The sequence below is a fragment of the Hyposmocoma kahamanoa genome, unplaced genomic scaffold (genome assembly GCF_003589595.1).
Source record: "Hyposmocoma kahamanoa isolate Upper Pololo Valley unplaced genomic scaffold, ASM358959v1 88, whole genome shotgun sequence".
Taxonomy (NCBI): Eukaryota; Metazoa; Arthropoda; class Insecta; order Lepidoptera; family Cosmopterigidae; genus Hyposmocoma; species Hyposmocoma kahamanoa.
Genome location: NW_020654466.1, coordinates 14,127,322 through 14,154,633, shown reverse-complemented (window position 1 = coordinate 14,154,633; position 27,312 = coordinate 14,127,322). Strand labels below are relative to the sequence as shown.

Here is a 27,312-nt window from a genome sequence, read left to right as displayed (position 1 = left end):
CCTTTTTAGGTCTACATATTACAGATAATTTCAGTACAGAGTACTAAAAAAACCGAGCTCAAAATTTAGCCGAATTATATCTATTTGCCAAGTTTTATTGAAATCGGTTAGCGGAAAGTGTGCGAAACCGGATTCGTCCCGTAGTTTGCCACCCTTAGAGGGGAAATATTTTAAATTTAAATGTCACCACTACTGAGGTATCCTCTGTTCAACAAAAAAAGAATCCTCAAAATCGGTTCACAAATGCCTGCGTTATCGCGCAACACACATACAAAGAAAAATAAACAAAAAACATAGCCGAATTGAGAAGCTCCTCCTTTTTTGAAGTCGGTTTAAAATCAAAAGTATCTCAACAATTATGCTAGTTTAATGAATAAATAAGAAGTTAAAAAGTTTTTAGACAAATTCCTTGGCATGACGAAGGGCACTGGTACGGTAAGTGCGCCGTGGGAAAATGGTAAGCTCCGTAGTATTATTGTGATGTCCGCTACACGGCTCAGGCGTCAGATGACATGGTCACGTTCCACTGATTTTATTTCTAAGCGCACTTTTTTCTCGCGTTTGTTACTTCAAATAATTAACTACATTTTTTATTCTATCCGGTTTCCGCCTTAAGCTGTTATCAATCAATTGAGGAACAAAAAAGAAATAAAGACTAAAATATGAGTAGGTCCATATCTCTTACGATAACGATAAAGATATTGTCAAAAGTTATGTAACTTGGAATTAATTGCGACAAAGGATGTACAGAGAGAATAATGGTATAAATTACAGTAACATACAACAATATACGAGAATTTATTTACCAGACAGTTTTTGAATTGTAGCTTGCACGTTTTTATTGACCATATGGCAGACGATTCATCGTAATTTCCATGAAAACCCGTTCCACGTAGAAAATTAACCCACAGCCATTGTAAGCAAAAATTGCATAAACGTTGCACACCGCAACGCATGTGGTGAATTAAATAGGAGCAAGGAACCTGTTCAGGCCTATAATATAGAAACGCGCGCGCCGCTCCAACGAGCCACAAACGGCAAGCCTGTCGCCATAATTTAAAACGATAGCGCAGAGTGTAGTTTTATTGTACACATACGAACTTCAAAACATGTTGCCGTTGGTGGCGATAAATGAGCACAAACGAGCGAAAGCCACTTAGACCAAATTTACACTTTGTGGGAGACTTGTCGAGTCGTGGTGGCAGTGCATCGAGAGCGCTGCCGCCGCGCCCCGTTCGTCTGTCGTCAGCTGCTCGCTACGCAACACAAGGGTCATTCATGAATTACGCCATCTGACATTTATTATCCATGCGCCAATTGCAAGATCCTTAATATTAATTTTCAGCACTCAAGTCACGATTTGTATACTTATATTGCCAATATTCTCAATCACCTTGGATCTCCCAGCAATCAGAATGTAAATAACTGTATAGCTTAAAAATACCATATTACAGTTGCATACACTTGTAAATCTTTTTTAAGTCTGTCAATCATAATAAATGCCATATTTCTACTTATTTGTAATATTTATTACAAATAAGTAGAAATATTGCAAATAATATACTCCCAGACACATAATGTGAGTCACGTAGCATTTTTGCCTTAAAGGGGTAGAATACAAAAATAGTGTTATTATCAAAGAAAAAGTTTACCCCTGCTTTGCAAATTAAAATTTCCAACAAGAACTTATGGTTTATTATACTAGTTTCAAAATTGCATAATAGCTTTTGATCAATCAAACATTGTCTAAGCTTAGCAAACTTAATATTGAAAATGCCAGGTGGCTCGAATTAAGTGTCCCAGAGGGAATTATAGCCATATTAAGCTGAATCGCATAATGAACAATTAACATTAAAGATCTGTTAAGCAACAAGGTGTCTCTAGTTTTGCTCCAATAAAGTAATGGAAAGTGTTACAGTTTAGATTTAAAGATCTTACCTGCAACTGGCTATATGTCACACAACACTATCCAGTAAAAAAGTAAAATAAAATATATCCATATAGACAAATATAACTAACATAAAAATTGCATTATCATATTGGTAATTTGGATAGTACTGCAGCACATATTTTATGATACTCATATAAAGAAAGATCACTAAGGGTTGTATTCCAGAACTGTACTCAATGCTCAAGTCAGGATTTGAGCAGACGAAATACGACTTGGAAATACGACTCTAATGGCAAGGACTTGAGTATGATTTGATTTTCAGTGCTCACTGCAATACTCAAGTCCTGACTTGAGCATTGAGTAGAGTTCTGGAATACGACCCTTACATTCATATAGAAAAAAGTTTCACAACGACAACAAGTTTTTAACTTTTGTATATAGGTTCCAGTCTAGATGTTCTGTAGTGCCCCCGGAATAAATTTTGTTACTCTTGTTTGGTACACAATATTTCTTAGCTTAGGTAATGTCTGCAATTTTGTAATACATTTTTTTTTATATATTCATAAATTATTAATAATAGTTCACCTACCCTACCTTTTGGTAGTCAAAATTTAGCAAGTTTGGCACTATAAATTAGATTTAAATATCTAATATTTCAAACAAGATTGATCTCCTAAACCACAGTCAATGAAGAGATATTTTTAGAATTTTAATTTTCTTACTGAAGATGGGCATCTTCGGTAAGAAAATATGGAACGGATGGATGGATTCAATGCACCAATGAAAACACACTGTGAAAGTCAGAAAAGTATGTGAAAATATAAATAAAGTCCAAGATCATTATTCGGTGTTCAAATATGATTTTACACAGAACCCAAAACAGTTTCAACATAATTTAGCTATAGTTTACACATAGAACAGTAATTGTATACATTCATTGAAGATTAGTTATACTTTCAGTACAGGATGTTATGAAGAATTAAAATAAGCTCTAACCACTTTCGCTAATGAACAACAAGTTTCACAGATCTCAAGTCATTTCACAAGTAGGGTTCATTCAATAGGTCAATGCACTTCCGAGGCGACGACTAAAGCGATTACGACGCGCCGTTTTTTAATGAGGATACAAATAACCATGAAAGTGCTCATCATTTACACTCAAAATCATTTCGATGGATTGAATTTACCTGACGTCGTGATATGAGAATGTTAATTCTCATAATTTGGCCAATAAACGAGAAAACTGTTATTTCAGATTACAATACTGACAGTATTCGCAAAAATATATTTCATGTATTGAGTGTCATTAAAGTAAATACGTTCGAGGACTGTATACTTTGAATTATGCAAACTATGCACGAATGTAGGAGATATCGCTACAGACCCTCTTATTGTTGTCATGCTTAACAGCCAGCATTCACGGTTGTATATTGCGTTCAGGCTTTATCAGGCAAGAGGGCTACCGGTCCAGTACTCACCTCGAGGTCCTCATAGGTTCGGAAGGCCATTATGGCGAACCCGTCGATGATGTCCTCCTCCCCGAGCGGCTCCTTGGAGCGCTTCCTGCGGGCCGAGGGACGAGGCGGCTTCTCTCGTGCCGGCGACTCGTCCTCGCCGCTGTCCCCATCCTTCACCTTACTCTCTCGCTGTGCTTGCATGCGCTGTGCCCGCTCCCTTCGCCTGTTTCTTTGATTGCGCTGCTTCACTTCGGTTTCCATCGTTCGCACATTATTCAAATCACCCGACCACCGTGCTTCACTACACTAAAGTCCGCACTACACCTTTATCACACATGGTTAACCTTCGTTTCTATGTCGTGCTATTCGACAATACAAATCTTGCACTTAGAAAAAGACACAGGCCGTTTCCAATGGCGGATCGTACACCGTTGCCGCATTGCAAGTAAAATGGCCGCGTAGCACTCGACGGGCTGTCTTCTTTCACGTTCACGTAAAGGGATACATAATTCCGCTTTAACTAAGATATATTACAATATATTTTAATAAGAACTAAGACAATAACACGACAAATTAGGTTTATACATTATTCTCTGTATTCTGATACAGTATACAGTCAATAGTCAATACAATGAAAGGTGTTACACGACACCAGCGCTGCGGTGCGGTCGCGATGGTGAACTAAAAGCAAAGCTACCAACATGACCCCGCAAACATTCCGCGATACTGGGGCGCCATTGGCAATGTGGCGATTGGCTATACTCTTCTAACTTAACCATATGTCTCTCCCAATGTCATATAGACAGACAATTTGTTTTTTTAAACTGTTGTAATTTTTGTTGATGTGAAGATTATTAAGATCGAAGAAACTTATTCGGTAAGTTAATGCAAATTGCATAGACCATTTCTGAAACATTAATTAAAATTTTCTTCATTCTGCTACACATTAACTTGCATTAAAGTCGTAACGTTGGTATAACTTATCAAAAAGAGAACGGCGAATTTTGCAGTATTGGTCGTTTTCTAGCAAAGACCCATTAAACGTTTTGGACATACAGATACGTGTATTGGGACTGTAATATTCAAACACAGTGGCATTGTATTTGTGAGTTTACTAAAGTTGACGTTATTAATCATGAAGTTTCTGCATTTGTTTACTTGACGTTACGTTTTACGCCTATCTATGAGTTCAAGCTTTTGTTAATTTATATATTTTTCACTAAAATGTGTTATTTTTATGTATATGGTGGATTTGGTTTTTATACATAAAAGTACATCTATTTGTATTAATATTAAAAATGTTGTTTTTTTCTTATCGAAATAAAAAGAATAACGTAATTAGGCAAAAAAATTATTCAAAATTTTGTTTACTATGAGGTCCGCAATGATAAGTAATTTTTGATAATGAAGTTGATTTAAGTCTTGTTTATTTATTGCACACGAAATACACATATATAGTATAATGTAGAGCTTCTTAGTCACCCATACAACGGCATAGTATACGAACATATTTTACTTAAAAGCCATTCTTCATTTGCCATTCATGCATGTTCAATGAATTGGCTATAATCTAAATGGCGCCCCTTTTTATCGATTCGACGGGAATATCAATAAACGTCTGTTATTTGCGGCATGCGTCACTCGTGTGTATTATCGTGGGATGAGATTTGTATCTAAATGATGTTCTTATAATAAAATTACTCAATCTACTGTTTGATTTGAGAAATTTCAAGAACTGTGCCTAAAATGTATGTTTCACTTAGGGTTTGTGGACTGTGGAAACGAACTTCAAAATTAAGTATATAATCGTAAAATATGAATTAATTAAGTATTATGTATCAGATGAAAATGGAGATTATTTTTACAAAAAAAAGAACTAAAAGCTAACATTATGTTTAAGTGCACAAACCAACGTGTTACTCGTAAATATATTAACACCCTATAAAAGCCCAGATATGTGTTATTCATAATGTATAAGTATCTAAATGAATCACTAATGAACAGGTAAGGATTTGAGGCTCATCAGTTGTGTGTGAGTTTTGAACAGTGCTAGTTGTGTTTACTGAAATATAAGATCAAATATACAGAATTTATTCGTTAACCGTGAAACTCAGATTACGCTAGATAAGCAACAAGTTTGTTTATCAACAGATATCGTCGCTACTGAGGTTACAACGGCTTTTTATCGTGTCGTTTTATGTGTTTTTGTATTATATGTTATTATGAAAAATGTTTTACATTTATCGTCGTGATAAAGATTTTGTGTCAATAATATCGCAAGTCGAATATCACTTTAGTGTAACTATTTTATATTTTATTGTATTGAAATTGGAGTGTTTAAAAAAATATGACGTAGACATTTCGGTACTAAATTTTTCACTAAAAAATGTTAAGTAATTTTATAAGTAAAAATAAAGTAAAATAAATTAAAACACTGACTGATATATGCGAATGCAATAAGGAAGGCTTTATTACTATTTATGGAAACTCTATTGGATTATGTATAAATCATACAATACATTAATCAAAACACTAGGACAGTATTATAATAGTATATGTAGTTCTAACCTTTACAAGTCTCATTACCAGAAACGGGTCTCTACAGTTCTACTTTGCGGGGACCGAAGAAGGAATAACAAAGTTTTAAATAGTCTTTCTTAAGCTGTGCGTAAAATGCACAAGTTCCTAAATGAGATACAAATATAGTCTCGTATGTTTCATGCCATATTTGCAAACATTATTAAAAATACACATTGAGAGGAGTGCTAATAAGATTATGGCTTAAAGGGTCTACTTGACGCTAATAAAACGTTAGGACCACCGACGGACTTGACTTGTTTGTTTTTTTTTTAATTTTTTACCGTTTGTACACTCATAATGCCGCGAGTACACGAAGGGGTGGCAAAACGAAGCACGGCTAAACGAGAGCTTTAATATTTCATTTTTTACTCTTTCTGGCAGTCTACAACGCTCGGCTCCCCCTCTATAAAATTGATTTATACGAAAACCTGTGAATTCGTTTACGGTATAAAGAACTTCAAATAATCGTAAATGAATTTTTTGAAAGTTAAACTAATAACTACACTGCTTTGTAATTTGATACATAATTTGAATGCAAATTATTAAATTCACGAAGTCGTTTTACTATTTATTTAATTGTAACTAAGTTTGCTTCGTTTTTAATACTGATGGAATCGAGGTATTATGATTGAATGCAAATTGAATATGTTTATTAATATTTATGAGCTGTAGGATGGATGCGTATTAGTTGTTTCGGTTGATAGAATTAATGCGTCAGTCACTTTAATGTTACAATAGTTGCTAAAGTTTGTTTCTAACATTACTTCCAGATTTTTAAAGATACCATCAGACATGTTGAAAGGTAATCAACGGTCTATTGTGGCAGCAGCCATCGCTGGTATCTTGATTTCTACCTACGCTTTGTATGTGGAAATGGCAGCGGAAGTTCGACCAGGCTATAAGGCTTTGTGTGACATCTCAGAGCACGCCAGCTGTTCGAGGGTGCTCACATCCAAGTAAGTTGATTTTTGGACAAATATAGCTATATTTACGGTTCTTACCTATGAGGCATCAATTCGTACCGAATCCTCTAAATTACTTCCTTAACCCGTTCATGGACAGTAGTTTACATAATATAGATTAATAACGCCCAACAAATTGTCACTACTTTTATTTGTGCCGTAGTGTTTACATTGATGCAATATAATTATTACGTTTTATCATTGACTGCTGATCTGATATTTGCAAAATAATGTTTGTTGTGTAAAAGAAATCATGGCTATGGCAGTAGAAGTGATTGTGCCATAAGAATTACTAAAAACTGAGAGAAAGAATAGGTTAAAACTCACTTTTTCTATAAAGTTTCAGCGCGAAAACGAAACGCATATCACAAAAGGCGGTAGACGGTCTTGTATTAGCTCATATAAACACGTCGGTATCTACCGTACTCTTAGTGAGCAAAATGTGTGCGTGTAAATTATTTCATTTTGTCAGTCAGTACATTTTTGCTATTTCTCTATGGAGACGCAATAGACGGCAACTACTCAGATGCACTTGGATATCGCACTGTGAAGTAGTGGCTTTTTGAGATCCGCATAGCTAAACTCCTTACTATCAGTTCTGATGTTTTATTTTACGCTAAACGACATGAACAAGTTACTCTGATCTAACAAAACTGTAGATTTATTCATATATTACAGATACTCTAAGGGCTTCGGTTTAATTTCTGATGACTCGCTACTTGTTGTACCAAATTGTGTTTATGGAGTGATTTTCTACTGTCTAATGATATTTTTGTGTAAGTATTATTTTACTTAAACTTCGCTGCTAAAAAATTTTAACACATCTACCCTTATTGATACAAAACAAATGTATATTAGTTTCATTGGAACGCTGAGATTTCTTTCTTTACTCAATTAAGCTGTAACAGCAGAAATAAGTCATAAACTATAGTGGATACAGCCTCATTGCTTTTGGCATCTATGTAATTTATGATCGGTGCAACTACTTGCAATTACCATTGGAATGGCAATTGCGACGCGTCGTCCCCGTGTAATTTGCACATCATCACCGAGTACGGGTCCTGATTGTGGCATCCTTCGTAAAAACATTCTTCATACTATTTAGTTTACATTACTTAGCTGCAATAACATTTTGAATCGTAAAATTAGATTGAGCGAGCGGTGTAGATAAAATTACAGTATCATAAATAAGCGACGGGAATGTTTAGACGAAAATTATGCTCCTGGTTACTGGTTACACGATTCGTGACTTCGCCTCAAGAAAAATGATTGCGAAAGGCGAAGCTCCACGCTTATTTGGTAGCTCACGAGCTGTGAATAACTGTTATCGAAATAGGCTTGCGTTTGCAGGCACTAGGCGGTGGGTGGGAAGTTAAGGTTTTTACAAGATTCACACGTCTGCGTTGTGAACAGGTTGTGAATATAAATGGTAGCTATTTATTTTTGTAGCTAATATACTTCATTGTATCATTTGTACAAACATCCGGTTCTACATTTACGGTTTTGTGTTTTATGATAAAATGGTTTTTGAAGCAAATTTGAATTACTAATATAAAAATTAATTGTGTGTAACAAACTTAGAATTTGTGTAAAAACTTATGATAAAAAAGAACACTCAATTACCTATTAAATGATAGCGAGCGCTAAATTGAGTACTATTATCTCCACATGGAGATTATATATTTCATTTAGTGCTAAATTTCAAAATAATAAGATTTTCAACAAATATAGTGTTAAGTGTAAGCGGCTTTTCACTACTTAGATTTATGATTATTCTCATTCGCCAAGTTTCAATTTCACGAACCAAATATCCAAATCGATTTAAATTACGATTAAACGATTTAATTTGGATATAAAAATAATTAGTTTTATGTTAATCGTATTTAAAATGATCTTCAGATAATTTGATATCACCCAGTATCGGAAATTTGTACCGCATAACTAAAATGCGTTCGATAAAATTCGTTTAACATTATTTTAATAAGTTTGCGTGCTCTTTTATTCTTTTGCTTAAACGTTAATTCTGTGAAAGGTAATGCGGGATATTTTCGACCGTTGAAATCACTGAACCTTACTATGGTGTTTATGGTTTACTTTTATTATGGGTTCGTTAGGATGGCTATATGCTTGAAGAGTCCTTCAAAGCGAAAGCTGGGGTCTGCTTGTTCGTCCGGGCAGATGTTTGCTGTCGCCGTCTGCGTCATTTGGAGGATCCCTCCTTCTCCATCCTTGGGGTACATGTAGACCTGGGCAGTCATTGCCGTGTCTACATTTGCCTCTACAGATCCCACCACGGCGACATGGAGACAACTCGTCTCATAGACCACCTTACTCGGGCGGCAGATGACGCGCAGGCGCAGTTTCCTATGGCGGAATTGGTGTTTTTAGGGGACTTCAATGCTCACCACGAGTCGTGGTTAAGTTCCTCTAAAACTGACAATGCTGGAAGAACTGCCCACACATTCGCTCTCACACACGATTTAACCCAACTGGTAAACCAGCCCACCCGGATTCCAGATAGGGTTGGTGACGCGCCCTCTTTGTTGGACCTTCTGCTGACGTCTCGCCCGGCTGGATATCGGGTGGAGGTCCAAGCCCCTCTGGGCACTTCGGATCACTGCTTGATATCCACTAAAGTGGCAACGTTACTGCCACCACCACCTACTGTCGCTAAACGCCGCATTTGAAATTATACGTTGGCAGATTGGGACGGTATGCGGGACTATTTTGCATCCGTTCCTTGGCGGCAGCGCTGTTTTAGTAAGGTGGATCCAACAGCTAGCGCGACTGCCGTTGCTGATGAGATCTTAATCGGGTTGGAATACTACATCCCGCATTCGGATCTCGTCAGTAAAGGGAGGCGCAACCGCTGGTTCAACCGCGAGTGTGCTGTGGCTGTTGAGAACAAACAGACTGCATACCGCGCTTGGATCAGGGGTCGAGCTTCAGACGATCCCAATACGAACTCACTTAAAACAGCCTACAATAATGCCACCAGGTCTTGTAAAAGAGCGTACATCAGAGCGGATGCTCAGCGCGTCACACGAGTTGGCCAAGAACTCCTGACGCATCCCACTGGTAGTCGTAGCTACTGGCGTCTGGCCAGAGCCGTTGCGTCGAACTTCTGCCGGCCCTCGCTGCCCCCGCTGAGATATTCTGACGGCAATCTAACCCACAAGCCGCAAGATAAAGGGTGACCTTTTAGCGTACTTATCGCATATTTGGGGTGAGGCTATAGACAAACGTGGCCAGTCGTTGGCTGTTAGCCTCGATATAGCCAAAGCGTTCGCCTGATGGTAAGCGACACGCCTGTCCATACTAGTTACTCAGAGCTTTAAAACACATAGATATGAGGGGCACTGCCACTGCGTCCATCTCCCTGAGACATAAGTTGACAAGTCTCATGTGCCTGTAATTTCATAAGCACCCTTACTCTTCAAAACCGGAACGCAGTAATGGTCATATAACTGCTTTGCGAAAGAAATAGGTAAGGTAGCAGTACTTTCTAGGACGAACTCTTTCACAAGGAGATCTTCTGCTACATAATTAAAATAATTAATTTGAGAAGACATTTATTTATTACAATGACTCGATTCTAAATTATTTCGCTTAAAAGTTTGTGTGGTAACGATGTGTGAGTGTGCTACATGTCTATTTAATCCGTAATATTGTTTAAATTGCCTGCGGTCAGAATTCATCATCCACCAATATAAATGCTCATTAGGTGGAAACTATGAATAACGAACTGATTTCAATTATCATCGTTTATTATGCTTGTGATATTGACAAATTTTACCGTTGAACCACAAATAAAACGTTACAATTGTATTTGTTTAGCTGTTGCGTACGATTTAGTTATTTACTCATTGTTAACTTTTTTTAAAGTACCAGTTTAATACGAAAGTATGAGAGAGTAAATGAAAAAATGCGAATTCTTTGTAAAGTTAAAGATCGCGAAACAAATTGCTACATAGATATATAAATTTTTCATCGAAAATGACTTCGCACATTATTGTAAGAAATACGCTTAAATAGATTTATCATCTCCACTGTCCCAGATAAGGAGTATATATTATATTATATTTATATTATATATAGTAGATAATGGTATGGTAATTTAACAATGAAAAACGATAGAAGACGCCATCTGGAGATTCCATAGAAATTGTGTAAAGTATTTCTTCTTGCAACTTTTACTAATACCCCTATGGCGGGAAATATTTTTTCGTTTCGTATAAATAAATATCACGTCAGAAAATTAAGTGGTACCTAATAGTCAATAAGCCATACATTATGTCATCTTATTTCTCTGTTAGGTAGGTACGTATGTACATACATTAATGTAGTTTTTGATTTATTTTAATGTTATTTTTATTTCAGCAACTTTCGACAATTTGACACTGGTACGTGTGCAGTTTTTCATCGCTCTGTCTTCGGTGGCCACTTGTTTCTATTTAGCATACCTATTAATTTTTGTACTGAAAGATTTTTGTATAGTATGTGTTTCTACTTACGTTTTCAATGCTGCAATTGTTTATTTCCTAAACAAGAAAATACAAATCCTTAAAGTAAAGGCAAAGTAATGTTTTTAATAATATTCAATCCTTGGCGCCTGTCATTTTAATGTTTACATTCCTTTTCGGTAAGACTGGTACGGACGAGGGTGACGCATACGGGTACATTGTAGAAATTAGCTAGTTGTGTTGACGCTTAGGTTATAAACTTGCAAAGCTATTTGATTTGATGTTACTGTACTTCGGGCTATTTTACATGAATGTTTTAATTAAACTGATACGCAAATATCAAAAGTACTTTTATTTTTTTACCTAATATCGCCATCTCTAGATTCGTAATGAAACTACTTCAAAAGAAGTTTGTCTTCTCGTTTCAAGTTTTATAAGCATGATACTAGATGTCGCTAAGTTCGATTTACATACTTGGCGATTTACGCGCCATCCATTGCTTAGTAGCAAACAATAATAAGTATGCAAAAATTGCATAGATGGCGCTAGTTCTATTAAATAAAATCAGTTCAAGCTATAATTAGTATTTGTTTATATTGTATAGAAAAATTAGCCACGAATTTGAAATTTTGAGTTTTAACAACTTGACACTTGACTTAACAAAATGAAAAACCTGACAATCTACTTTCAGTTTTTTTCATACATATTGTAGATTTAAAATAAAAGTGCCTAAGCAGGTGTTTTTTCGCTTACAAAAAATGGAAAACGTCATCTAAGATAATATGCACAACTTCAATACACAAGCACATACCTAGTAGACTACTAGGTATGTGGTTGTGCATTGAAGTTCTAAAAGGCAACAGTCCATTAATAGCTCTTTTATCATAAGGCACTTCCTTGTTGAGCGTTACTGACGAATGTCTCACGAACGTGACATGGTCATGTCTGCGCGCTCGCTGTCGCGAATCATAGTGTCGATGCTTTTTAGTTTGATCATTTGCCCAATTATAACATAGGTACAATATCTTAAAGAACATATATTATTTTCTCTTTATTCGTTATTATGAAAAGTTAACAGCGTGCTAGGAAATTACACTTAGATTTTTATAAAAAAACTTCGTCACATTTACAGAACTTGAATCCATTCACATAATTACATAGTGTAAAGAAAGTTCATACATCAGAATTATTAATGAAGATGAGAATGAGAATTGTAAATGATGGTACCTGCAACTTGCTTAATAGGTAAGTATTTCTAAACACTTAGTGCCTTTAGAATACAAAAGTTTGTTAGAAGAAAATTTACTTCAAAAGCTGTCAGATAATCTGTGTTTGACGATTTGTACGTGTGCGATTCCAGATAATCATGTTTCGCAATTCCAGGAGGCTAATCGCACGATCTGCGACTGTCTCGCCTATGAAGATTTATTGCGATAATTCGTCTCTCATACACACGTTTGCGATGTGATAATCGTATGTCTTTTTGTGACATTTATTTAGCTTTCTATACTTTGTTTTGTATTTTGCTTGTTTAGCTTTCTATACTTTGGTAGATCTGTCGGCACAAACATACGGATGACTTCAGACAATGAAAAGTACGGCTTATTTATTTTAGAAATGGTTACGTATTTAAGAACTACAATTACAATCTTAGACAAATGTAGAGTACAATGTAGTTTGTAAGAGAAAGGAGCAGTTTTTTTTAGTGTTAATTCACTTATAAATTTATCATGTGTACAGGTTACTGGTGTAACATGGCAGCATCATCAAATTTTTTAAAGTAAATACCATTTAACAACATGAAATTAAAGATAAAACACTAATGTTCAAATATATTTTCTTACAAAAGCTGCCTGTTCTTATCCATATTTTATCCAATAAGGGTTTAATTATAGCATTGTTGCCAACATTAAGTCCAAATACCTCTCAAAGATAGTTGATATTATAATATTCATGTTCGGGAGTACCTATTGTGATTTTTTTTTGTTTCTGTATTAATTTTAAACGTTGTCAATAGACCAATTAAAAAAGAATACTTTCGGCCGTAAACTTGGCACTGTGAGTGTGGGAGACAATATGCAGAACAGTAGAACAATATGCTCATTAACTTATGATACAAGCGCGTCATCTTGTGTTGGAATATTATGTAATTAATTTATGGAGCGATTGTCTTCTGTCGCTGTTTTGTCACTGTTTATGTAGCTTTGATGTTCGATCAGTGGCCCAATAAAGTAAGTAGTACCATATAATGCAGAATTTCATTATATAAACTTTATAGCGTAGCCTAGACACACTTTTTCAATAGAATGTTTACTATTTTGTGTTTAGTGACGATGTGCTTTTAAATGTTAATATTAGTCTGTTTCACTGTACATGGAGCATTTTTTGTTTTCTTGTGACGCATCTCTCTGATGTCCACGCGTTTTTTGACAAAATATTAGGACACGTTTACATTGTTATGTACATAGTGTACTCGGGCTCGTATCAAACTACATATATACTGCCATTTTTAAACTACAATTTTTAACGCAATGATCTGTACAGAAATTAGTGTTGGAAGGTCTAATTTTTTAACGAATAATTTCACACACTGTGATTATAGGGTAGAGTAGAAAAAATTCCGTATTTTACCAACAATTTACAGGTGTCTAGTATCATACCCAAGTGAGATAAACGATATAAGTAACACGACAATTTAACAATTAAATTCGTATAAAATCCTTGTGGTTCAAAATTAACATTTGTTTAAAAATTTTAACCATAGGGTTGTAATATGCAGTAAGTGACGAATTTGACACAATGTATCTTTAGGTAGGGTCCACCGTAATTACTATAAATAAATAAATAAATAACGCACACACTCAACATAGCCCCGCACTAGGGAAACCCTGTGTCGCGGGTGCCATGGACACACACATAGACAACCACAAATAAATACACCCAAATTACACCCAAACTCACGAGAGAAATAATTGTAGGCCATACAACTATTTCTCCCGGCACGGGAATCGAACCTGGGACCTCTGCGTGGCAGTCCGGCATGGTATCCGTTCGGCTACGGAGGCAGTTCTACTACATTTGTACTTTTTCTTTTATTCATAAAATAGACTATCGAGAATGGTTATCTGGGTCTGTAGTATGTATGTGAAAACTCTCCACATTTTTAACCGACTTCTAAAGAAGGAGGAGGTTCTCAATTAAAATTTCAGTTAACAGTATTTTTTTGGTGTGTATGTTACGCGATTCCCCGACATTTGTAAACCGATTTTGAAGTTTTTTTTTTGTTTGAAAGGGGGTACCTCAGCCGTGGTCCCATAAATTTGAAGAAAATATTCCACCTCTAAGGGTGGCAAATTAGGGGATGAATCCGGCTTATTGGATTTCACCCACTTTCCGTTAACTGATTCCAATAAAACTTGGCAAATAGATGTAATTCCACAAACTTTTCAGTTCTTTTTTTATAAAAAAGTTATATTGATTAAATTAGAATTTTATTAGTTGGGCGCACTATGTTCACACTCTAACGTTTATTATATACGTGCCCAACCTACGCCCGCCGCGGTACCGCTTAGGGCGCCATCGACCTTATCGTGCTGACAGCCGTCGCGAAATTACTTTACGTATATGGAAACAATTTGACTTCCAACTTCATTATATTAATGAGGCCCAGGATGCAAGGTTAAGTGTTATACTTACGAGCTTATTGGTGTAGCGGTTAGCAATGTGGGCGTTAGATGAGGTCCCTATCGGATTCTTTTTCCGACAGGACCATTTCAAGAACAGTAACTTAATTAAAGCGGTTCTGGTCTGAATATTCCAGATAGTTGCTGTCTTTTAGTGTCTTCAGATTTAAATTCTTGACTCTGGTACTCATTTGAGATCAGGTACCTAATGTTTTTTTTTCACACTTACAGCCCCGTACTGGGGAAACCCTATATTGCGGGTGTCATGGACACACACATAGACAACCACAAATTTTAATTACACCTAAACTCACGAGAAAAATAAATGTAGGCCATACAAATATTTCTCCCCGCCTGGGAATCGAACCCGGGACCTCTGCGTGGCCGATCAGCATGGTAGCCGTTCTCCACGGAGGCAGTTAATTGGTATTATTATATTATTATACTTAAACTACTCATTTCAATTTTGAAAGATGAGTTGGTTGTTTCGTGACGACCTCCATGACCCAATAGTATGTAATGTGGGTGCTGGATGAGGAGGTCCCGGGTTCGATTCCCTGTAGAGCATTACTGATTTCCGGTTTTGAAGGGTACGTGCTGTACCTGAGACTTCTTCAACTTTATCTCAGGGTGACGGGCGTAGTGGCACTGCCCCTGAGATCTTTGTGATTTAAGCTTTTAATGGCAACGCAACTGTTATGGCCAGGCGTGTCGCTTACCACCAGGACTTGTTTGTCCCGTCACATGATATAATAAAAAAAGAACCATTTCGGAAAACTGTTGTTATATTAACTTTATGTTGATATGACGATGTTTTACTACAATGATATTAAATTATTTTTGTGGAATTACTCCACTAGTTCGTTATTAATATATAGATGAAACACCAAGAAAAACTTCCTCGGTCTGGCTGGACCCGAACCAGTGACATTTTTACGACGGATCGAAGGAATTTTTCTTTGTGATCGATCTATGTATTAATAATTATTTTCTAAATTGGTTCTGGTCTGGGTGTTCTGGTTAGTGTCCCGGAATGAATTCGTTTGCTCTAGTACTCAAAGTACAGGGAATTTGCTAGTTTGACACTAGGTGATTGGTGGTTCTCTGGCACATTATTATTATTTTAAAGACCTCATATGTTTTACATCTAAGCATTCAAAAACTATTTTATTTAAGTAACAATAACGGAAAACAGTTTTTCAATCTAGTTTCCAAGCTCGTTTGCTCTAAAAGGTTCTGCTAATATTTGTACGGTGGGCGACCGGTGAACCTTGTACAGGTATGTAGGCCGAATGGTATTTCGGATGGTATGCATACTATTTAGCAACTCCGCGTACGGTTGTGTATAACTTTCGATTATCGTTTTTGGTTTTTGAGAAAAATTGTCAACTCCCACATATAGTAACCGGCAAAGGCCTCGCGCAGCGTGCGAATAGCGTTTTGCAGTGTGCTAAAGCGTGAACAGCCTCTGTCAAGGTGTTGCCAACTAACTGGTTACGCCGTAAATACGAGAGTATATTTTTTTATTATCTAATTAATTTAGTTTGCATTACTATAAATTTTTTTAAGGACCACACTAATTACCTGATCTCAAACTAAGTAGGGATATCCCTGTACTATGAGTACCAGAGTAACGCAATTTGCGCTGTCACCCAGAACACCTTAATTAGAAAAAAATTTGAAAAGTTTATTTCGTAAAGTGGTTAAAAAAAGAATCGGGAATCCAATCCGGGACCTCCTCTAACAGTGCCCTCTACAGTGCAGACCGTTGGGCCATCGAGATCATATACTAGGATGTATTTAATCAATCTCGTCTCAGGCGCGTGTTTAGGCCATAGTCCGCCACGCTTGTCTAATGCGGATTGGGAACTTCACACGTTTCCCAAGAGTTAGGAACCTTCTTTGACGTGCAGATTTCATAACGATGTTTCCCTTCACTGAAAAGCTCATGGTATATTTAAAATTAAATTTCGCACGTAAATTCCGAAAACTCAGAGGTGCGAGTCCGGTTTCAAATCCATGGCCCTCTGCTTGAGGCGGTAGGTCAAAAATTAGGTTACCACTTCTTTAATCGTATGTATATAATCTAAAATATTTTTTTCCGACTACTGGCAATAATGAGGGCAGTTTTTGAAGCCGGAGTAATATTTAATGTAGAGGTATTCTAATACAGGAAATATTATTGTGTGCTGTGGTTATGATATTTCGGGTATTTGACAGAAACTCTTTGTTAACTTTAATCATAAGGCGACACAGCTTTATGAAACTCTTATCACCGCACGAGGTCTTATCTACCTATGTACACATTTTCAGCTCATTTTATTATTTAAGGAACTCAGTTGCATTACTGATGTAACTAACGAAATGTGGCCAATTTACTTCGAACATGTCTATAAGGCACTGTTCCCCTTCCCTCTCCCGATACACTGTTCTTTAATTTGTTTTGCGTTCTTAATTTAAAAAGTCAAATCAATAGCTAGATTTTTTAAATGATTATCCAAACATAGCCTAATTTATATCACGGTGACAAAAAATAAATTCCCGTGCGATCAAAATGATATTTGTATATTAAACGAATTATTTTAATGTTGTTTATTCTGTAATCAATAGCTGAATGGAATAACCTGAAACCTTTTGTCTATAGATTTCATTTCAATTTTTCTTTTTTATCTATGAAAACTAAATTTGATGTACTCGCTTCTATACAAATCATCTATCAAAACTATTAATATCTCATCATGGCAGACTGCAATGTTCATTCGCGAATATAACACATTTTTTAGTTGTATTATTATTTATGATTTATATAGTTTAAGTTCATTTCCATTAGTCTTATTTTATCATCATCATCACCATTATCCCGTATCTTCTTCCCATTTACTTGAAGGTCGGCCTTTGTTCTCTTCTTCCATTTTTCATGTCTGAGTGCCGGATTTGCGCCAATAATATTAGTTTCTCCCGTCAGTCTAATATTGTATAAAATAATTGGCGAATAAACAACGATTCGATCAAGGATCAATTTAAACGTTATTCGGTGCATTATACCAAGATGAATTTACCCACAGACCATGTTACCGTATTGACAAATGAATGCTGTCCTCCTTTTTGAATTTAAAAACTAACGTGTTAGCAATAAATCGAGGGTTCAAATAAAATTGGTGATACTTTTCGTAATACTTGTAGTCGGCATAGACTTTGTGCCTCATACTGCAGGAAAAGAACAATTACGCTCATTATAAGTCTGTACGCGTAATGGTTATGATTACATATAAGTTTTGTTATGATCTGGAAGAATAATATAAGACATTATGGGTTATTGTATGAGGCTATGTAATTGTTATAGGTAACTAAATCTGTATTTTGTATATTCACAGGTCTAAATATCGATATTCACGATTTTATCATGGAGATACACGGAATCACGATTAAGTTTAGCGTGGTACTTCAAGTTTGAAAGCATTTTGAAGGCAAGGTGCTCTTGTAGAGATGGAGAACTTTTAAAATCGTAAAAAATCAACGCCGTAAATTTTCGCGTTAAATAGATTTTCAGTCGGAGCGGTAAAATTCAATTAGTCATAAAAAAAATTACAAGCGATTTCCCGCCAAAAAATATTACATTGTCTAAATAGAAGTCTAAAATATCTAAAAGCATAACATTCTCAATTCGAATATTCATGAGTTGCCAGACCTGCAAAACTTTCCGTGTGGCCTAAAATAAGATCAATTTATTATATTACAATTACAATTAGCCTGATGTATCTCACATTACATTACAATTTAATCTAAATGTAAGTAGACCAAATGGCAAAGAAGTTTTGGAAAAATTGGTAAAAATAAACAATTAAATAGAAACCTTAATTATTATTATACAATCATAAAGCTATACAATTAAATATTAGAAACGTAATGGTGCAGTTACGATACCTAGTTTAAATAAATCATTACCAGCACTGTAGGCATTTTGCTAAGCATATTTTTTGTATTAGTATTTAAAAATAAAATTGCAATATAATTAGAGGTAGTAGAGCTCCTTGTGAAAGAGTTCGTCGAGGGAAGTACTAACATAGTACTTATTTCTGCTGCCAAGCGTAATGGGATCATTCCTGCGTTTTGGTTTTGAGGGTTTAGGGTGCTGGTGAAATTACAGGTACCCCATGTACTTGTCTCTCATGTTTCAGGGTGAGGGGCGCAGTAGCTGCGCCCCTGAAATCTTTGCGATTTAAAGCTCTGAGTGACACTGCAACCGTTGTGAACTGGCGTGTCACTTGCAAATCAGGCAAACGACTCGTTCGTCCCGTCACTTATTATTATAAAAAAATGTCAAATAATCATATAACATTGTTAGACATTTAAGTTAATATGAACTACAAAACTCAACTCCATAATTTTATTACTGGATTGGTCTTTAACGACATTAACTCAGTCCTTAGTACCTGACAGCCTGTTAAGAGCTATTTGCAACACACATTGAAACACACTTTTAATATCAATAGGTTTGAAGGGCGCTGCTGCAGTAGCGGTATTAAATTATAAGGTAAGGATGTTTACGAGTGAAACAACTCAATGACGATACAAGACTGATTTATTATGTCGGATCATCATACCTATATATACGAGTATCTATATACACACTACACCTATCCGATCCGTCAAAAACTCAGGCTTTAAAATATTACCCAAGACCTCAAAGCACAGAAGAAGTGAAGCGCTTCGTAGCGTTCGCTAATTACTACAGGAAATTTATCACACATTTCGCAGAGAAAGCTTATCCTCTTAATAAATTATGTACAAAAAGAGCAACATTTTTATGGACAGAAGACTGTGAAAAGGCATTCCAAGAATTAAAGTCGGCTCTCACAAACTCACCAGTCCTTCAGTACCCCGACTTTTCGAATAATAACGAATTTCTATTGCAGACCGACGCATCTGGAATAGCTATAGGTTCGGTACTATGCAATAGGGATGGTAGACCAGTGGCTTACGCAAGTCGTAGTTTAAATAAAGCTGAAAAGAATTATCCCACTATCGAAAAAGAATTACTGGCGATAGTGTGGAGTGTAAAGTATTTTCGACCTTACCTTTACGGCAGGCGGTTTAAAATACAAACAGACCACAGACCACTAGTATACTTATTTGGGATGCGTGATCCCACGAGTAGATTAATGAAATTTAGATTACAATTAGAGGAATACAACTTTGTGATAGAATATATAAAAGGTGTAAAAAATTCGGCAGCAGATGCTTTATCAAGAATAATATTAAGTTCAGAAGATTTACAACAAATGAGTGAACGTACAGTGAATATGATGACAAGAGCACAAGCGAGAAGGTTGCGAGAAAGCAAACAGGCGCAATATGACCCGAATTTAACGGCTAATAATCATCCCCAATACTCGAGGCCTGATCAACCAAGGGTAGTGGAGATAATTAAAAAACCGAGAAATTTGATAGAACTAAGATTAATAAATAAAAATAAATTAGACAAATTTGAAAGACAGGGACTAATAACAAAGAGAACGTATTACTTTGCCTATGTGGCAAGCCAGTCAAGTATTTTCCTCAACAGATTTTCTCGATCATCAATCACGCGAGACGTATTGGTGAGAGATTTATCTAATTTATGTAGGAAATTAAGCATAGAAGAAGTGTGCATTATAAAAGATGAAAATAACGAAGAGTTTATTGCAGGAATAGTTAATGAAATAAAGGCAAGCACACAATGGTCCGGACCACGACTATATATACTTAAAAGTGTGCAAAGAATAAATAACGAAGATGATAAGCGAGTCATACTTAATGACTTTCACCTTTTGCCCACTAGTGGCCACGCGGGCATCAGGCGAATGTCTAATAATATTAAAAAGTTTTACTATTGGCCTAGTATGGATAGGGACATTAATCAGTTTGTATCAAAATGTGAACAGTGCCAGAAACAAAAACATAGTATCAAAACAAAACAACCTATGGAAATTACAACCACGTCTAGTTATGCGCTAGAAAAAATTTACTTGGATATAGTTGGTCCACTGCCTAAGGATGATACAGGTCATTGCTACGCGCTCACATTACAATGCGAGCTCTCGAAATTCGTGGAAGCGTATCCCTTACACAGCAAGGACGCTGTATCAGTTGCAAAGGCGTTTGTAAATAACTTTATCTTACGATACGGAATCCCGCGTGAAATCGCGACCGACCGTGGCACAGAGTTTGTTTCGAACACCATGGCACAGGTATGTGAACTTCTCAAAATTAAACAGCTGACATCAACCGCTTACCATCACGAGTCAATTGGAGCATTGGAAAACACACACAAGACGTTAGGTGCGTATTTAAGAATATATTGTGAAAATCGTCCTAACTCATGGAGCAGCTGGTTACCCTACTGGTGCTTCGCACACAACAACACGGTGCATACAGAGACTAAATACACGCCACACGAGTTAGTTTTTGGTAAAACTTGTAAACTACCTAATAATTATGATTCTGGCATAGACCCACTATACAACTTTGATAGCTATCCACAAGAGTTCCGATATAGATTACAGGTGGCTCAAGAAGATGCAAGAAAGAATTTACTTGAAAGCAAGGTGAAGAGAAAGGTAAATTACGATAAAAGTCTAAATCCAAAAATATACAAAGTAGGTAATTACTTGTTAGTCAAAAATGAAGAAGGAAAAAAAATAGATAAGGTATATTTAGGTCCATTTTTAATAATCAAAGATTTAGGTTGCAACGTACAGATTTTGAAAAACGGTAAAGAAGTAATCGTTCATAAAAATCGCACTAAACCTTATAAAATGTAATGGTAAAATTTAAGCTCTGGTTCTAGTTAGTTTAGGTAATTATAGCGAATTAATAATATTATAAATTGAAGTCAATTTTTAATTACTAAATATATAAAAATGTAACATTATTATAACTAATATTTACTCGTGAATTAATAATTTGAATTATATAAATAAAAATTTATATCGACTATTATTACCAATATTTACTCTTGAATTAATAAGCTGAATTGTACTCATTAATTTTAATTATTTAGTGGTATTTTCTATGTATAAAATATTGTAACCTATACAATTATATTACATAAGTATGTACGTGCTAAAACTATAATAAAATAAAACTGTCATTTTATTTTATTAACCCCCTCCGGGGAAGGTGTAGTGTGTATATAGATACTCGTATATATAGGTATGATGATCCGACATAATAAATCAGTCTTGTATCGTCATTGAGTTGTTTCACTCGTAAACATCCTTACCTTATAAAATCTTTGCAACTGCTATGGGCAGGCGTGTGACTTGTTTGTCCCGTCACTTGGTAGCATAAAAATATGTGATAAATTCTTCTTGTTCTTGTAGAAAACAAAGACAAAAAACTTACATTATTATTTTCCTGACCTCAATAAGTGTTTTAAAAAGTAATAAATTATTAGCAATTACTCACTACTTGTTACGTAGGTAGGTACTACTTAAGCCCCGCGACTCGAAACATACAACTAACTTTAGGATTAAGTGAAGTGAAAAATAGTTTTGCAATCGCAAAAGTATGTTACGAATGTTCTAATGCTCGTACGTTGTCAAACCTTCGCTTTCATCAGCTGACCAAACACCTGTGCGATTAGGCAACCGAATTATCATAATGTAAGCATCTTATGCTGCTTTTAAAACTGGTTGGGTAGTCCAACATCTACGCTAGTGTGATGCGACGACGTTACGAACATAAAGAGTAACTTAGGAAATGAAACAATAGTTTTTATTAGACAATAAGTTGCAATATACAGGTAAGGTACAATAAAAGCTTAAATACTAGAAATTTAAACTAGGATTAAGTTATATGAATAAAACTGAGTTCCCGCGGCTAGGTGCCCAAGGTGCTGACAGCGTTCCACCTTTGTAAGGCTATGTTAATGTGTTGGGCAAGGTAGGCATTTGGGTTTCCCAGACAGTCTATTAATTTTTCGGATAAAATTTTGTACAGATGAAATGCATCGTGACCCCACGGCCCAAGAGTTTCGACTCGGAAATGAAACTAGTTTTTCGGATCTAAATTCTAATTAAAAAAAAGAAACGTAAAAGCTAACTTTTCTGGCCCTTGACAGGTCACATGGTCAAATGAGTTATGTGGGACCTTTAAGGGTCCGATACATTTGGTTTGTTTGAGAAAAAAAAAACAAATATACGCGATTTAGATTCGAAAAATAGTTTCATTTCATATGTATAACAAAAGCGAAAACCTAAGAACTCCATTTATAAAGAGACTGTATATTTGTTACTTCTGATTGCAATGTTGATATTGAATTGCAAAAGATAAGTAATAATTAATTATTTTTGTCAAATTTTGTCTTCACGTCACGTCAGTTGGAAAATAGCGAAACCTGCATGTGAAAGACTGGAAATACACACCTGGATCTTTAAATGCAAAAGCAAGTACATCTTTACTTTCAACTCGGTGAGACTGTTTATAAACATGAGCCTATCTCGGTGCAAATAAGTTTCTTACCATTTTCTTCTCATTTTTCTTAGAGAGTCGATGACTTAGGTAAATATTTTTAAAACAAACTTTGACTACGAACTACTTTGGCTAAGCAAGTTTTTATAGTTTATAAGTTGTTGTATGTCACCGTGTTTGAGCACCATGATATTCAATTAAGGTTGTGAAGTGACTCCACTAGGTATAATTATTAATACAAATATCGAACTTTTAGAAAAAATTCTTTCGATCCGGCTGGATTCTAACCAACGTCTTCCAGCAAACTGTGCCAGATACTATGTCAAATTTTTCTATGTGCTTGTTGGAGATCTTTGATTTTTAACGACTTTTTTTGGCCGTAGCGCCATGAGGGAGATAATTAGTAGTAATTTAAGTAAGAACTACAATGTAAAAGTTACGAAAAATTTGTTTACGAAAAAAGCTTGCCGTTTTTATTTAGTTCAACTTAAAGTTATATAAACAAATCTCTATTTAGTAACTCTATATTCTTTCTGACCAGTATCAAAACATTTTTCCATACAACGCTTTTTAGGAGACAATACTATGAAACTAATAATACTCTACCAATTTTATGAGTATTAATTAGTTTAAATAAAAATATTTTAATATTTGTTTGAGTTTGATAAAGTTAGCTCAGTCTACAAGCTGTAGGCTATTACAATACAGTAATTTCGACACCAGCATAACCTACAGCACAGTATCGCCTAGTGGTTAATGCAGGACAAGCCTAAACAGTTACAAAAGTATTTGCCTCCGAGCTATCTGGTATCGAGTGAGCATCTACCATGTTGCAATGACTGGTCCGTTAATTTACTCCTTAGTTAACGATTGTATGCTTTATTGGTCCAATTAAACGGTTGTACTGTCTGATAAATGAACTGCTGGATTGCTTGCCGAGGGCTTTATTAATAGTTAGAAAGGTTTATTATCTACGTTTGTTAGAGAGCGCATGCAAATTGCCAGGTAATTAATGGGTTTCCTGTTATTAGAAGATGATAAAGTTGTATTAAGCTTTTAATGTTTTCTTGAAATTACCGGGCGAAGAAGAATTTAAGAAATAATTTAAGTAATTTAATGAAAGCACCGAGATTCGGTACCTTCGTGTGTCTACAAAATTGTTGAAGATAGTTTTTACACATTGTTTTTAACCGACTTTAAAAAAAAAGGAGTTTTTCAATTCATCTGCATTTTCTTTTTTAGTGCGTATGTTACGCGATTACTCTAACAATATTTTGTGAACCAATTTCGATGATTCTTTTTTTGTTGGAAAAGGGGTACCTTAGTAATGGTGTATTCAATATGAAGAAAATATTTCACTTCTAAGGATTGCATATTAGCGGATGAATTCGGTTTATTGGATTTCACCCATTTTCCAAATAGGTGTAATTCCACAAACTTTGTGGTCGTTAAAAAAGTTATAATTACTAGTAATGTTCGATTGTAGTTGTAAAAACGTACACCCCTATTTCATTATTGTTGTTGCAGTTGTAAACTGTCTCCGCGTCCCAACGGTTACCGCTCCGGACTGGCACGCAGAGGTCCCAGGTGGCCTACATTTATTTCTCTCGTGAGGTTGGGTGTCATTTGTGGTTGTCTATGTGTGTGTCCTTGGCACCCGTGACACAGGGTTTCCCTACTGCGGGGCTATGTTGAGTGAGTGTGTGCGTTATTATTATTGTTAAATTACCAAGCATGACATCATCACTTAATATAATAATTAAATTAACTCTCCACTCTAACCGACTGAGACTAATGTGGGATAATAAATTTCATGCCTCATGTAATGATAGCGCTTCTTCAAGTCCTGGTATCGTAGTACTTTTAATACACGGGAAAAGAGACTTCGTGAAATGCTTTATTAAAGCTAATTTGAAATCTTTTCGTACACCCACGTTGAACCTGCCAATTTAAACATTAAACACGTACTGTAAAAACTTATTCATTTCGGTCATTGGCATCTCTTTTGATGTATAGAAGAAAAATAATAGAGCTCATAGTGTAGGCGTTTTTCCAACGTCGAATCTGCATTATAATAATCAGTTTCAAAGAATGTAATTAAACAAGAAGTAATTTAATTAACTACCTAATGTACTTATGAACGTTAATTCTCTGATCTGTAGTATTTTTGGCATTCCGGCTTTATGTAAAAAAAATTAAATCTAAACGTCGTCGGTTACACTTTTGGTTAATATCAGATGACATTGTGAACAAATGTTTGTTTATTTTGCATATTTTTTTAAAGGTAACATGATGCGTATTTTGTAGTATATTGAAGTACATAGGTATATGTATACTCGCGAGTAAATTCGAGCCGCCTTGTATTTTCAGTATTAAATAAGTGTAAAGAATGTTTCATTGATTGACAACTTTTTGACAAATAAGTGTCCAAATTTGTAAACGATAGAGCTCTAAACAAATTGTCTAATTTTTATTTTCGTATATATTTATTTTGACGTTATTCGGATTATTATTATTGTCGTTTATTGATTAAATTACTGACAGACTTGTTAAATCCATGTGTTACCTGAATTGAAGTACACGTGAGTGAATGTATACAAATATACGTCCAATATTTGTATGCCTAATGCTTGGCCGGACGCAGTGAAACTATACTTATTTTGTACATTTCGATTTCTACATATATATCCTATGTTTTCACAAATAAATAAATTATAAATTACGAACTATTATTTCTTCTTATCGTATCGATGACATACACTACAATACTTGCCATCCTGGTGAAGGGATTTGCCAACCGGCGTAAGGTAGGGGTAGGCTCCTTTCGTGCATCCCGTTGATTGACCAAAAACTATTACACAATTTTCAGACTGGTATACTAATAGTTATTTCCATAAGTCGTTGTTGAAAATTTTAATTTGTAAAACCGGGGAAAGCTTTTTCTTTGATGATTCATTTTTGAATTCTAGGCCTTTAAGAATATAAATCCAAGGAGGCTCGTATTATGTTCGGGAGTGCATATAATCACACGAAAAGCTCTTAAATAAATGATGTTGATTGATGAATTAGGGAACTAATCCGTATTTTTCCAAATTCAATTTTGGAATTCTATAGGTTAAAAATCTAAATTATGGTCCCGTTCCTCAGGATCTGTTCATTAACGCTGATATAAATTAATGTATGACTCACGGTCATTGGTAGGTCAATGCTCACGGCATCTGGATCTGGAAGCGACTTGTCAACTGTAAAGGGCCTGATTACAGTTAGGTATAGCGACGGCTACGAGGCCGTTTATAGTTTTTCTTTTTAACCGACTTAAAAAAGGAGGAGGTTCTCAATTGGACTGTTTTGTTTCTTCTTTTTTTCCAATGTATGTTACGCGACAACTCCTTTGTGAACCGATTTAGATGATTCTTTTTTTTTAGAAAGAGGGTACCTCAGTAGCGGTCCCGTTTAAATTTGAAAAAATAATATTCAACTCTAAGGGTGGCAAACTAGGGGATGAATGACTTTTGAGGTCGGTTTTTTATTACTCTGTACTCTGACAGACACAGAAATTGGAAGCGGTCGCGTCGTTGCCGTACTGAATATAACACAAATTTCTCAATAGTTACTTCGAACGACAAGAACCATCCCAATGCTGGGCATGGATTTCATCTAAGGAGACGCTTTAGATCATAGTCTACCACGCTTATCAAATGCAAATTGGTGACTACAATACGTTTCCCAAGGACGATAAAGAAGTGTTTGTTCGGAACTTACCAAGGTGCAGTTATTTCCACAGGTTGATTTTGGTACACTTAATGTTTGAATGTTTCCAAT

At 35.5% G+C, this 27,312-nt stretch overlaps 2 protein-coding genes across 5 annotated transcripts in view; one reads left to right on the top strand and one right to left on the bottom strand.

Annotated features, from left to right (window-relative positions):
* LOC113236036 (proline-rich protein 36) overlaps nucleotides 1–3,987 on the bottom strand; it is a 60,555-nt gene extending 56,568 nt beyond the window's left edge. The window contains exons 1-2 of one of the 3 annotated variants that reach the window (XM_026471975.1): nucleotides 3,682–3,987; nucleotides 3,370–3,632 (exon numbers count right to left, since the gene is read on the bottom strand). In XM_026471975.1, coding sequence (XP_026327760.1) covers nucleotides 3,370–3,632; nucleotides 3,682–3,685 — 267 coding nt within the window. In that variant the 5' untranslated portion in view covers nucleotides 3,686–3,987. The remainder of the gene's footprint in view (nucleotides 1–3,369; nucleotides 3,633–3,681) is intronic. The other 2 variants (XM_026471976.1, XM_026471977.1) reach the window with 2 other exon arrangements.
* A 1,312-nt stretch (nucleotides 3,988–5,299) lies between these two features.
* Nucleotides 5,300–11,685, top strand: LOC113235848 (vitamin K epoxide reductase complex subunit 1). Of its 2 annotated transcripts, none has more exons than XM_026471767.1 (4): nucleotides 5,300–5,352; nucleotides 6,699–6,884; nucleotides 7,569–7,666; nucleotides 11,271–11,685. In XM_026471767.1, the coding sequence occupies exons 1-4, from the start codon at nucleotides 5,318–5,320 to the stop codon at nucleotides 11,471–11,473; spliced, it is 522 nt and encodes a 173-aa protein (XP_026327552.1). In that variant the 5' UTR covers nucleotides 5,300–5,317; the 3' UTR covers nucleotides 11,474–11,685. The 2 variants fall into 2 exon arrangements, with proteins under 2 accessions (XP_026327552.1, XP_026327554.1); XM_026471769.1 differs by lacking the exon at nucleotides 5,300–5,352 and adding an exon at nucleotides 6,331–6,373.
* The last annotated feature ends 15,627 nt before the right edge of the window (nucleotides 11,686–27,312 follow it).